We start from the raw sequence: 13,551 nt of genomic DNA on the forward strand, positions 1-13,551 counted from the left end.
AAATGGTCGGGAATTGCATAATGTAAAGAGTAATTTCACAGTTTAAGACCAAGTCAAGGTCCTTTCTTCCCCTTTACTTTTCTCCCCAAAAGTATATTTTTAATTTTATTTTTTGCTTGTTTTCTTTTGATATCCTACTGCTTCCTAATGTACTTTTTTATTCTGTAGGTAGAATCTGGGTATGTCTGTGAAAGTGATCACAAGACCATGGCAAAAGCCATCAAAGATAGAGTGTCATTAATTAAGAGAAAACGAGAGCAGCGGCAGTTGGTGCGGGAGGAGCAAGAAAAAAGAAAGCAGGAAGAGAGCAGTTTCAAACAGCAAGTAGAACAACAAGCAAGTGCTTCCCAGGCAGGAATCAAGCAGCCTCCTTCTGCTAGCACTGGCATACCTACTGCCTCTGCCACCTCAGCTTCAGTTTCTACACAAGTGGAACCTGAAGAGCCTGAAGCAGACCAGCATCAACAACTACAGTACCAACAACCTAGTATATCTGTGTTATGTAAGTATTTTGGCAAGTGAACAAGTATGCTAAAGATTTTCCTAATCGACTTTTTATCTTCTTGTTAATGATTTTGCATGGGCCTCTTGGTTTTGAATTATGAATTCAACATGTATTAAGTTTGAAATGGCTGCCATCTACCTTTTCTTTCTATCTTATATTCTTGATTAATAGAAAAGGATGGGACAGTGAAGAAATGTGATTAGGATATAAGATGATTTTACAGTTTTCTTCATTTTGGAAATGCCAATTGTAGATTTCTATTTTTCTCAATTCCTTAAAATGAAATATAATTAATAATGAGAAATGAACAAGTTTATGTTAGCTACTTATAATTAAACCCATTACTCTGGTTCAACTCTTTTAGCAAAGCTGAATAATGTATAAAGTAGAGCAGTGTTTTTAAATCATGGTTTGCAGACCGGTTGGTCTACCAGAAATTTTGTGCCAGTCCCTGAGAGAGTTAGTTACCCACTCTGATGTTGTGTGAAAATTATAGACCCAGTGATCTTAGTCAAATTTACTTATGCTCAGGGTGATTTCTGCCTTAGAAGTTCCTGAAATAATTTTCATCATTCCCCAAGTGTAAAAGTTGAAACCACTGAACTAGAAACTAACGAGACTGCTAAAAATTAATAGAACTCTTATCTGCTGAATACTAAGAACCCAATGATCCCCAAAGTCAAGACTTTGAAAGTTATGTCAAACTTAAGGCTGACTAAAAACATTCCATTTTATTTCCCTTATTTGTCAGATAATAAGAGTCTGTGATAGGCAGGGAATTTTTTTCAAAGACATTAAAAATTTTTTATATGGATCTCTCATTAAAAAGAAATATTCTTAATAAAATAACTAGTATTCATTTTTTATTTAGTTCAGGTCTGTGAAAAGAAAAAATAAACCTTTAAAGTCATTTGTTTGTGATGGGGAAAATGTGAACCTCCTTTTTGTGATTTGTCTCTCTTTTTTGGCAATTCATTTCTCCTTCAGCTGACGGGACTGTTGACAGTGGTCAGGGATCTTCTGTCTTCACAGAATCTCGAGTGAGCAGCCAACAGACAGTTTCATATGGTTCCCAACATGAACAGGCACATTCTGTTGGCACACTCCCAGGCCACACAGCTTCTGTTGTCCAAGCACAATCTCAGCCCCATGGAGTATATCCACTCTCAAGTATGGTAAGTAACAGCATAAAAGAGTGTCAAGTTATCATGAGAGCCAGTAGATAATATGTTAAGTTCCAATTCTTTCTAGTATCCAAGTAACAGCATGAGTCTAGAGTAGAAAATATTAATGGTATATTTCTGAAGGAAATAGGTTTATTATAGAGTATTAAGTAGAATAGTTTGGGTAGGATAGGGGGCGTATGTGTGTGTGTATGTATGTATGTGTGTGTATGTATGTATGTGGGAATTAGTTTTTTCACATAAAAAATTCAGCTATGTATAAAATTTGGACTGTTCTGCCTTTGATTAAAGATAATGCTCTCTTTAGCACTTTAGAGTTGAAAATGTTCAGAGCAGCATAAGTTGGATATACAAATGTTTTGGGGGTTGAGGGCGAGGAGAGTTTTTCAAAGGCTTACTTATTTAAAAAATTACTAAGTATTTTCTGTAAGATTTCTTATTGTATAAAACACAGGTAAGACCTTCAGACCATTATAGAATGCTGCATGTGAGTACTCTAGAGTGAAGGAATCCTTTATTTATTTGTATGACTGTTTTATATAGCATTTGTGTTTAATCATTAGTTGCTATGTATGTTCTTCCTTAAAGTCTGTGTTGAACACAAAAGCATTCCCTGTTATATGTTTATTTGCTTTTCCCCTTTATTTGGTATCTGTTTTCTTATTGATTTATTTTCAGAATCAACTTATGGAGATTATTTCTTGAAATATTTTATGCATTTACACACACACACACACACACATATTAACATTATTTCCCCATGTTTTACATTAGCCACTCTTGCTTCTCATAAAAGAATGTTAAAGTAGATCATCAGATATTATCATGTGTCTTTAATGACTTTCTATGAAGTCTTCAGAGGTAAATACAATATACTATCTGGCTCAGAAAGGAATTGGAGAATAACTGGTCACTGTATAGCACTTACTTATTGAGATGTTTAGGCAGGTAGATTTTCCCTTTCTCAGAAAGCTTTTAATCTGATTTTTGTAGAACTCTTGCTCTTCTTCACTAAATGAAAATCTTTCTCTGTTAAGAAAATACTTCTGCTTGCCCTGTCTTTTATCTTACAGCTTGGGATAAAAGGTATTTTATTTATTTCAGAGTCCAATCATCAGTCCTACATTGGCTAGGTCTCAAGATGAATGGCCACATTAACACAAAGAAAACTACTATTGTACTAATGTTTTAACAGTCTGCTTTTCTGATCTTTAAAATAATTAGGTAGAAGAACTTTATAAAGACTATATAAATGTCTTTCTGTGATCTGACAAATATTGTCAGAATTTCTTGTCAGTTTCTACTTTTGTTTTAATTGATTTTTTTTCCCCAGATCATCACAGTAGACTTTTGTTTTTTGTTTTAATAAGTGGGAGGCGAGGAGGCAGAGAGATAGACTCCTGGGAGGATGCGACCCTGACCTGGATCCACCCAGCAAGCCCTTTATGGGGCAATGTTCTGCCTATCTGGGACCTTGCTCCGTTGCTCGGCAACCGAGCTACTTTAGCACCTGAGGTGAGGCCATGAAGCCACCATTCTCAGCACCTAGGGCCAACTTGCTTGAACCATTCGAGCCTTGGCTGCGGGAAGAGAGGAGAAAGAGAGAAAGGGATAAGGAGATAGAGGGGCATGGAGAAGCAGGTGTTCACTTCTCCTGTGTGCCCTCACTGGGAATTGAACCAGGACTTCCATATGCAGGGCCAACACTCTACCACTGAGTCAACTGTCCAAGGCTAGACTGTATGAAAACTATTTTTATTAATTGATTTTGTTATGTGCCCTGGCCAGGAATCAAACCTGTAACCTTGGTGTATCAGGACAACACTCTAACCAACTGATCTACCCAGCCAGGGGCTTTGAAAACTATTTTTAATCTTTTGACTTGACCCATTAAAAGGTTATGAACATTGGGTTTTTACTTTAGAAAAGTAAATGGAGTGATCATTTGTGAAGATTTTAAATATTTGAGCCACAAATTAGCTATATTTATTGATGCTCTAAAAGCAGGCTGTTAATGACAGTCTTGCATTTTAATGCAAATAATCTGTGGGGGGAGGTATCATGAAGAAGAGTTATTAAAGGACTTAAAGGACTTAAATCATGAAGAACTTAAAATTTTGATAGTTTTTATTCCAAAAAGATTTTATTGTGGCTTAAAATAACATCAATTATAAATGGAATTTTAAAATTTAGACTAAAAGAAACAAGAGTGGAGGAAAATAGAAAGGAATCATACAGTGATACATATGTACTTGCTGCTGATGGGCCACAAATTTGGCTCAAAGCATTCTTTTTTCTTCTTCTTTTCCTAGTGAGAGGAGGGGAAATAGGAAGATAGACTCCCGCATGCGCCCCTACCGGAATCTACCCAGTGACCCCTATCTGGGGCCATGCTCATAACCAAAGTATTTTTAGCGCCTGAGGCAGAGGCTCCACAATTCATCCTCAGTGCCTGGAATGAGGAGGGAGAAGGGTGAAGAAGCAGTTGGTCGCTTCTCCTGTGTGCTCTGATGGGTAATCGAATCTGGGACATCCATATGCCAGGCTGATGCTCTACCACTGAGCCAACCAGCCAGGGCCGGCTCAAAGCATTCTTTGTATTCAATTTTTGGAAAAGAAAATGTAATCACTTGCAGTTTACAATATCTGAAAGAAAATAAAAATCTTACAAGGTTACATTATTAGGCGTACTACTTTGTAACTGTATTATAACCTTTGTAATAAGGTGCCTTAAACTTTGTTAACCTAAATTGAGACTCTGATATGCCTGAAAAAAGTTATTTTTTAGAGATTTGCATTTAAGATATTTTTTCAGACTACTTTAGTGTAAATATAGAATGTTTCCTAAATCTTCATGAATTACTACTAGAAAGCTGATGCTTTTCCTAGTAAAAGATGGCTTTTTACTTTTACAGGTAAAGATAGGCAAGTGTAATTAAAAAAATAAATACTGTGAGCCAACATTTTTAATCTGATGCCTTCTTTTTTTTTTTTTTTTTTTTTTTTCATTTTTCTGAAGCTAGAAACAGGGAGAGACAGTCAGACAGACTCCCGCATGCGCCTGACCGGGATCCACCCGGCACGCCCACCAGGGGCGACGCTCTGCCCACCAGGGGGCGATGCTCTGCCCATCCTGGGCGTCGCCATGTTGCAACCAGAGCCACTCTAGCGCCTGAGGCAGAGGCCACAGAGCCATCCCCAGCGCCCGGGCCATCTTTGCTCCAATGGAGCCTTGGCTGTGGGAGGGGAAGAGAGAGACAGAGAGGGAAAGCACGGCGGAGGGGTGGAGAAGCAAAGGGGCGCTTCTCCTGTGTGCCCTGGCCGGGAATCGAACCCGGGTCCTCCGCACGCTAGGCCAACGCTCTACCGCTGAGCCAACCGGCCAGGGCGCCTTCTAAAATAGAACTGAAAAACCTTTTCTGACGCCTCCAGAGCTCCTGCCAAAGTAATCTAGTCTTAAAATCTTCTACATCTTATAATGTACATTAAACTAAATAGGATTTATTCTTGTTTAATCTTAAGTTTGAAGAAACTGAAAGCCAATATTCATTGTTTACCCTGAATGTACTGCTACCTCAGTCAATCAGTCTTATACATACACTTATAACAATGTCTTATTTCAGAATATTTAGAAAGATAATTGCTTATTATCATGATTGTTCATTAAAAAACCTGTACTTGACCAACAGTCTAGAGAGAGTAATTGTGACCTGCCAGGTGTGCTTTGTTGAATTATATCTCTCCCCCCAAAAACTGGCTTTCTGGAATTGGGGATAGAATAACATTTCTTTACGTTAGCTATGCCCTATTATCATTATACATTTGGTTATTTTGTTTTCAAAGTACTGTGTTTTTCATGTGTGTGTTTATTTTCTGTTTAGCCTCGTCGTGGCCGTAGCATGTCGATTTGTGTTCCCCATCTTTCTGCTGTTACCTCTCTGTCCCGCATTTCTCCCAGTGCTCCTTCCACCCCACCACCAGTGCTGTCTGCACCTCTTTCTCCTTCCCTCCTTCGGACTGCCCCTGAGGAAACTTTTGCCGAAAAGCTTTGTAAAGCATTGGAGAGTGTCCTGCCTATGCACTCTGCTTCTCAGCGCAAGCACCGACGCTCCAGCCTGCCTTCCCTCTTTGTCAGTACTGTATGTAACCATAAACTTCCTGACAAATGAACATTTATTACCAATGAATACATCCAGGCATCAAGAATTTTCATAGAAATTAAATGAAGAACAGGATTAAACTTAGTAATAATGGTATGAGTTGGGATACCAGTTCTTCCTAGAGGTAACTTTTTGGTTATAAGCTTCTAAGGGGGGAAAAAGAGCAAGGAGGTAATGAGAGAGAATGCTTATAACACCCTTGACACATATCAGTGTGTGTGCAGTAAAATTTAGCCTTTTTCTATATTCTCTTATCCCCTGCTGACATATACAAATCCTTACATTTTTATATCCTAATAAAGAATAGGTGTATTAGTTAATTTTAAACTTGTTGGCTTAATCAAAGGCAAATTTTCTCTTAAGCAAACATTACCCAGACATGTTTTCTCCTTATTTTATTCTCAAGAGATGCTAATGAAACTGGATGAGTCTGTTTTTTCCCCATAGTCAGTGAAGAATAATTGAAGAGTGAAAGTTGGTTTTAATTGTGAGCAGTTTAAGATAATGTGTCTGAAAACTAAAAGGCTGCATAGTGTTCCCCGCTGGAAGTTTTTTTGTTTTTTTTAGATTAGGGTAGTATCTTGACTCTAATGAATATATTAGACACATAGTACATAGTGATTTTCCTTGATCCCATTAATGTCTATAAAAGATCTATCTATTAAAATTATAAACACTGTGGGACCTTGCTGTTGCTTTTCCAGATAGAGAATATAGTTAACATTCTGATCTAGTAACCCCCAAATCTTCAATATTTTATCTAGGAGAATGATTAACAATACAGTGTTTCATGGCTTTTGGATACTAATAGAAACCCTCTTTTAGCTGTTGTGAAGAAGAAACAATTGAGCAATTTTGCTGTCTTGATAGGGGTTTTCCCTATTGAAAAAATGTAAGTGATCTTCATGAAAGTGAATTTTTACAGTATACATTGCATGTATCTGGCAAGGCAGGATTCTAAATTTAGAGTCTTACATGTAGAACTGCTTTCGTGACCCAAAAAAAGTGCTATTAAATAAATTTATATTATCCTTTTGCCTGATTTGAACACCAATTTATTCAACCCATAACTAGGACCAGAAAAGTAGACATTTAGTAATTTGGCATCTGTTACATGTTTCATGTAATAAAATTAACTGCATCTAGTTTGGGACAGACCAGAGAAAGACATTACTGTTGCTAGTCACATGTCTTTTTTACAATCCATCAAAAATCTCTTCTGATTTCTACTTACAAGACATACAGTTATTTGATAAGAAAATAATACTGAAGCCTCTAAAAGGAGAGGATAATAAGAATATAGGTAGACTTTGCACAGTAGCTTAAATTGAAGCATATTTCTTATAAAAATTGTTGGGTATAAATAGAATACTCACTTAGAAAATTAAATTCTTCCATGTTCTTTGAGAATGTAAAGTTGTGGAAAAGCAGCTTTTATCTAATGCAGTGTCCCACAGAATAATTTTATGGACCCTGGATGTATTTAATGGATTTTTTACTATGCACATAATTTTTACAAGTATTATTTCTTTATTAATTATAAATTTGGTGTAGCCATTTCATAGGGTTACACAGAGCTACCCAGTTGTGCATGTCAAATGTAATTTCACATATGAATGTATGAATTACTTGTCTTATTCATGTTGATACAGCCTCAGTCCATGGTGCATCCGTGTGGGGGGACCCCAACATACCCAGAATCACAGATATTTTTTCCAACTATTCATGAACGTCCAGTTTCTTTTTCACCACCTCCCACCTGTCCACCGAAGGTGGCCATTTCCCAGCGGCGTAAGAGCACCTCCTTCCTGGAAGCCCAAACTCACCACTTCCAACCCCTGCTGAGGACTGTTGGCCAAAATCTTCTTCTACCTGGTGGCAGCCCAACTAACTGGACACCAGAGGCCATAGTTATGCTGGGTACTACAGCCAGTAGAATAACTGGAGAGCCATGTGAGAAACAGGTCAATTCTATGTTTGAACCACCTCAAGTTTACAGTGACTCTAGACCTGGACTAGTACTTCCAGAAGAAGCTCACTATTTTATTCCTCAGGAAGCATTGTATCTAGCTGGGGTACAGTACCAGGCCCAGGTGGCAGAACAGTATGAGGGTGTTCCATACAACTCAACAGTACTGTCAAGTCCTATGAAACAGGTACCTGAACAGAAGCCAGTACAAGGGGGCCCTCCCTCAAGTTCTGTCTTTGAATTTCCATCTGGACAGGCTTTCTTGGTAGGACACGTTCAGAATTTAAGATTAGATTCTGGATCAAGTCCAGGATCTCCCCTCTCTAGTATTTCTGCACCTATCAGTACAGATGCTACACATTTGAAATTTCACCCTGTCTTTGTTCCTCATTCTGCGCCTGCTGTGTTAACTCATAACAATGAGAGCAGAAGCAATTGTGTATTTGAATTTCATGTTCACACTCCAAGCTCCTCTTCAGGAGAAGGAGGGGGAGTTTTACCTCAGCATGTTTACCGAAATCGACAGGTTGCAGTGGACTTGAATCAGGAAGAACCACCTCCTCAATCAGTTGGATCACATGGTCGCCTGCAGCCTGTGACTGAAGAACAACATAATTATGCCCCAGAATTGACCGTTTCTGTGGTAGAGCCTATCGGACAGAACTGGCCAATAGGAAGCCCAGAATATTCCAGTGATTCCTCACAAATTACTTCTTCAGACCCCAGTGATTTCCAGTCACCGCCCCCTACAGGGGGAGCAGCTGCACCTTTTGGTTCTGACGTCTCATTACCCTTTATCGGTCTGCCTCAGACAGTGTTACAAGAATCCCCACTTTTCTTCTGTTTCCCCCAAGGAACCGCATCTCAGCAGGTTTTATCTGCCTCATTTTCTTCAGGAGGATCTGCACTCCATCCTCAGGTTATAGGAAAATTTCCACTATTCTTTTAAACTACCCTACAATGCACCATAACATTTAAGTTTTCTATCCCTCCTTTCCATTTATGAGGAATATTATTTAATTTTATTAGTAAAGTTTGTCCATTTGGGGGTATTATAGACTAATTGCATTTAAGACCAATATATAAGAGAAAAGCTGCCTAATTTACCTATAATATATGCAGGCCCTTGGAAAAGAAAACACAAAAACTAGAATTTTAGTCACTTGTCAAAATCAATTCTATCCATATATTTTAAACTTAGCAATGAAAATGCAAATGTCTGTAATGTAAAGTTGACTCAATATTGTTTACAAATACTAATGTGAAGCATTTCTTTCTCTATAAAGGTAAACAGGATTAGTTAATGTAGTATTAACAATACACAGAATTTATTATTATTGTGGAAGGATTTTTAAAAGAAAGGAAACATCTTAGGAATTTGCTTTAACGAAATGAGGATGCCTTTTTAAAAAGGCATCAATCAAATAAGTCACTATGTATATGTCCAAATAAAATGTTAACAAAATTCTAATTTTTAGAAACTAAGTTAGAATCTAGTATAGGTGGTGGGGGTTTTGAAATTTGCTTTAAGAATTTGTGATATATGTTTTAAATTAAGAAATTGTAGATATCTGAGATATCTATCTCAGGCCTTGGTGTTTTCATCAACTTACTTAAATTTTGCTTTTTATGTTTATGAGCTTAACCACCTGTGCAAATAAAGACCAAGTAATGGACATAATAGAATTCAATAAGTGGAGTCAGTATTAACTATTTCATATATTTTTGATATATTTAATCAAACTTAAAACTTACAAAATCTATGTAGGAGACTATGCTATGCAATTATATATTTTAAGACAATGTTTAGATCTTTTAAATATTCCATTCTTTTATAAATTACTGTATATTCTTCATACTTTCTTCCTATGTGGGCATAAACAACCCTGAAAATGTACATACAGTATCAGTTACTTAGAATAGTATCAAGGATCAAAAGTATCCAGAAACTTGATATACTGCGTGGGCTTGCAGTATACTCACATTCATTACACTAGTTGTCAGCGCATACTGTAAGTCTTAATGCACTGCCAGCTATTCTTTTAAACTTTCCAAAATAAAACTTCAAATATCATGTAGTCAATTTACAGACATATTGCAGAAAGAATGAATATTAAGATGCAGTGAAATGTTATGTCATATCCAAGTAATCTTCAAAGAAACTCTAAACTGAAATGGAACAGCAAAGGTGGGCCTTTTCATTTCCTTAACTTACTTATATAAAGTCCTGCATTTGTTTCTTACGTTGTTATTTTAACTTAAACGTTTTGTGGGTCAAGTTTTCTTAAATTCAACACTATTGATGTTTTAGTTGGTTTAATTATTGTTTTGGGTAGCTGTTCTGCACATTATAGTATGTTAAACAGCATCCATCCTTGGCCTCTTCCCACTAGATACCAATAGTAGCCACCTCCCCCAGTTGGCAACAGTCAAAAGTATCTCCAGCTATTGTCAAATGTTCCCTGAGGTGAAGACAAATTGCCCCTGGCTGAGAACTGTTGCTCTGGGCAGTTAATAATGATAACAGGTTTTTTTATATTTTTGACAAAAGTCACCTTGGCACTACAAGAAATAACAAAAGGAACCAAATTAGCATTATCAAATACCCTTTCCTTTAATTATTCACATATAGAGTTTGTTTTTTACATTGATAGTCTTATTATATTACCCTGATTATTGTCAACAGTTTTATTATAAATCTTACATTTTTGCCAGCTAAAGTAGGTTTTAACTATATATATATCACTGGTTTATGCATGGGATCAAAATATGTTCTTCTCTAACCTTTTCTTACAAAAGATGCCCAGTGGTCCCTTTCATATATACTTTATTAAACTAATGTTTTGTCTTACTTAAGCAAACTCTGAAGAACTTAATATTTATTGCAAAAGCCTCTATACATTTACTTTAGAGCTTCTCTTATTTGTTATATTCTCTTCTTTCCTTCAGGCACAGGGGCAGAGCCAGGGTCAGCCATCTTCAAGTAGCACCACAGGGGTTTCATCTTCCCAACCCATACAACATTCTCAGCAGGTGAGAACCACTCTGGGCTACCTTTTGTGGATTAGCAGTAAGTAGCCAATACACTATTTTACATTTTCCTTGAATTATATTTCTTCTTCTTCTTCTTTTTTTTTTTCTTTTTCTTTTTTTTTTTTTTTTCTTTTTTTTACAGAGGCAGAGATAGACAGGGACAGACAGACAGGAACAGAGAGAGATGAGAAGCATCAATCATCAGTTTCTCGTTGCGTGTTGCGACTTCTTAGTTGTTCATTGATTGCTTTCTCATATGTGCCTTGACCGTGGGCCTTCAGCAGACCGAGTAACCCCTTGCTGGAGCCAGCAACCTTGGGTCCAAGCTGGTGAGCTTTTTTTTTTTGCTCAAGCCAGATGAGCCCGCGCTCAAGCTGGCGACCTCGGGGTCTCGAACCTGGGTCCTTCCGCATCCCAGTCCGACGCTCTATCCACTGCGCCACCACCTGGTCAGGCTTCTTTTGTGTGTGTGTGTGTGTGTGTGTGTGTGTGTGTGTGTGTGTTTTTCTGACGCTGGAAACGGGGAGGCAGTCAGACAGACTCCCGCATGCGCCCGACCAGGATCCACCCGCACGCCCACCAGGGGGCGATGCTCTGCACAGCCGGGGCGACACCAGAGCCACTCTAGGGCCTGGGGCAGAGGCCAAGGAGCCATCCCCAGCGCCTGGGCCATCTTTTGCTCCAGTGGAGCTTTGGCTACGAGAGGGGAAGAGAGAGGCAGAGAGGAAGGAGAGGGGGAGGGGTGGAGAAGCAGATGGGCGCCTCTCCTGTGTGCCCTGGCCGAGTTCTAATTTGGTGGGTTTATTCCCAAACATTCAAGGAACTCAAGAGTTTAGTAAAATGCTGATATACTTAACAATAAAACTGGTAATTTTAAAATTGAATGTCTATAGCGTCTATAGCTCATCACTGATATTAGTTAATAATAATTATTTGCACAGAAATGCTTTTTGGCACAATTGACTATTAACTTTCAAATAAAATTTATAGTTACTAGGGGGAGGGGGAGGGGCACAAAGAAAACTAGATATAAGGTGCCGGAGGACAATCTGACTTTGGGTGATGGGTATGCAACATAATTGAATGACAAGATAACCTGGACATGTCTTCTTTGAATACATGTACACTGATTTATTGATGTCACCCCATTAAAATAAATATTTATAAAAAAAATTTATAGTTACTACATGTGTTATGGAAACTTCACAATGAAATATTTCATTGATAGTTCTCTATGAAGTATGTTTTTAAACCACCAAATTATAAATTATCCTCTGTTGTTGTTGTTTTTGTCACAGAGACAGAAGGACAAATAGGGACAGCCAGATAGGAAGGGAGAGAGATGAAAAGCATCAGTTCTTCATTGCGGCACCTTAGTTGTTCATTGATTGCCTTCTCATATGTGCCTTGACCAGGGAGCTACAGCAGAGTGAGTGACTCCTTGCTCAAGCCAGTGATCATGGGGTCATGTCTATGATCCTGCACTCAAGCCGGATGAGCCTGCGCTCAAGCCGGCGACCTTGGGGTTTCAAACCTGGGTCCTCTGCGTTCTAGTCCCATGTTCTATCCACTGTGCCACTGCCTGGTCAGGCCATACACACTATTTTTAAGGCTCTCACATTTGTTCTTACCAATTTTATTTCATTAATATGTTTTGGTTATTGTTCAAAATAAATTGTGAGCCCTCTGGCATGAATATATGATAAAGGTTTGAATATATGGTGATGCCCTTCTTTACTAAGGGAAAGTAATAAAATTGAGGGAAAATTCCCACCTTATATTTGGGCATGGAATTATCTCTCTCACAATCCAATAAATGCGGAGCCATGTTTATAGCAAGATTTTGACTATCAGCTCTTTCCAAGCAGCCTTTTGTTTTTTTCTTTTGGTTTAGAATATTCTTTATTCTTACATCTGAGACTACTCATAATCGGTGTCCAATTCAAATGATATCTGTTTCATAAAGCCCTCCCTGCTAGGAAGTGATGTGTCTTTCCTTTCATGACATAATTGAATAGCAGTTAAATGGTGGGTTGTGGAGTCAGACTACTTGGATTAAATTCTGTGTCTGTCTCTAATAAGCTTGGGTAAATTACTCAGCTTCTTCAGATCTCATATCAGCTTTCCCACCTGTACAATGGAAATAATGATAGCACCTACACTTCAGGCTTCAATAAGGATTAAATAATACAAGTCATTGCTTTGTATACTGTATTTAATATTAGTCATTATCCTTATTTGTTTTGTAGAATTTGACATATATGTTTATTAGATTATTTGGGTTCCCTGAAAGTAGTCATATCTGGTCCATTTGGGCCCCAGGGCTTAGCTAGGTCATCAGGGTCTCCTAAACTGTGGCTATTCAGAGCATGAACTCAATTAAGGGGTAGAGGGGTGAGAATAGTCAAAGATGAACAGTTTTAGATTTTTTTTTAATTTATTCATTTTTAGAGAGAACAGGGAAGGAGCAGGAAGCATCAGCTCCCATATGTGCCTTTACCAGGCAAGCCCAGGGTTTTGAACCAGTGACCTCAGTATTCCAGGTCAACACTTTATTCACTGTGCCACCACAGGTTAGGCCTAAAGATGAACAGTTTTATAAACATAACCCTCTCTCTTTGCTTAAAATAATTGAGAGGCATATATGGCAATAGTAATTTAGAGCATTTAGGAAGAAGTGGCCCCTTTGGGTAGTCTAGG

The 13,551-nt window shown here is 38.0% G+C and overlaps 1 protein-coding gene across 10 annotated transcripts in view; it reads left to right on the top strand.

Annotated features, from left to right (window-relative positions):
- Positions 1-13,551, top strand: part of WNK1 (WNK lysine deficient protein kinase 1) — a 197,307-nt gene that overhangs the window by 144,805 nt on the left and 38,951 nt on the right. For 9 of the 10 annotated variants that reach the window (XM_066258659.1, XM_066258660.1, XM_066258661.1 and 6 more), the window contains 3 exons: positions 169-502; positions 1,493-1,680; positions 10,768-10,851. In XM_066258659.1, the coding sequence (XP_066114756.1) occupies positions 169-502; positions 1,493-1,680; positions 10,768-10,851 (606 nt within the window). Of the gene's footprint in view, positions 1-168; positions 503-1,492; positions 1,681-7,501; positions 8,738-10,767; positions 10,852-13,551 lie in introns of all 10 variants that reach the window. The other variant, XM_066258668.1, reaches the window with a different exon arrangement.

This window comes from Saccopteryx bilineata, chromosome 2, assembly GCF_036850765.1.
Source record: "Saccopteryx bilineata isolate mSacBil1 chromosome 2, mSacBil1_pri_phased_curated, whole genome shotgun sequence".
Taxonomy (NCBI): Eukaryota; Metazoa; Chordata; class Mammalia; order Chiroptera; family Emballonuridae; genus Saccopteryx; species Saccopteryx bilineata.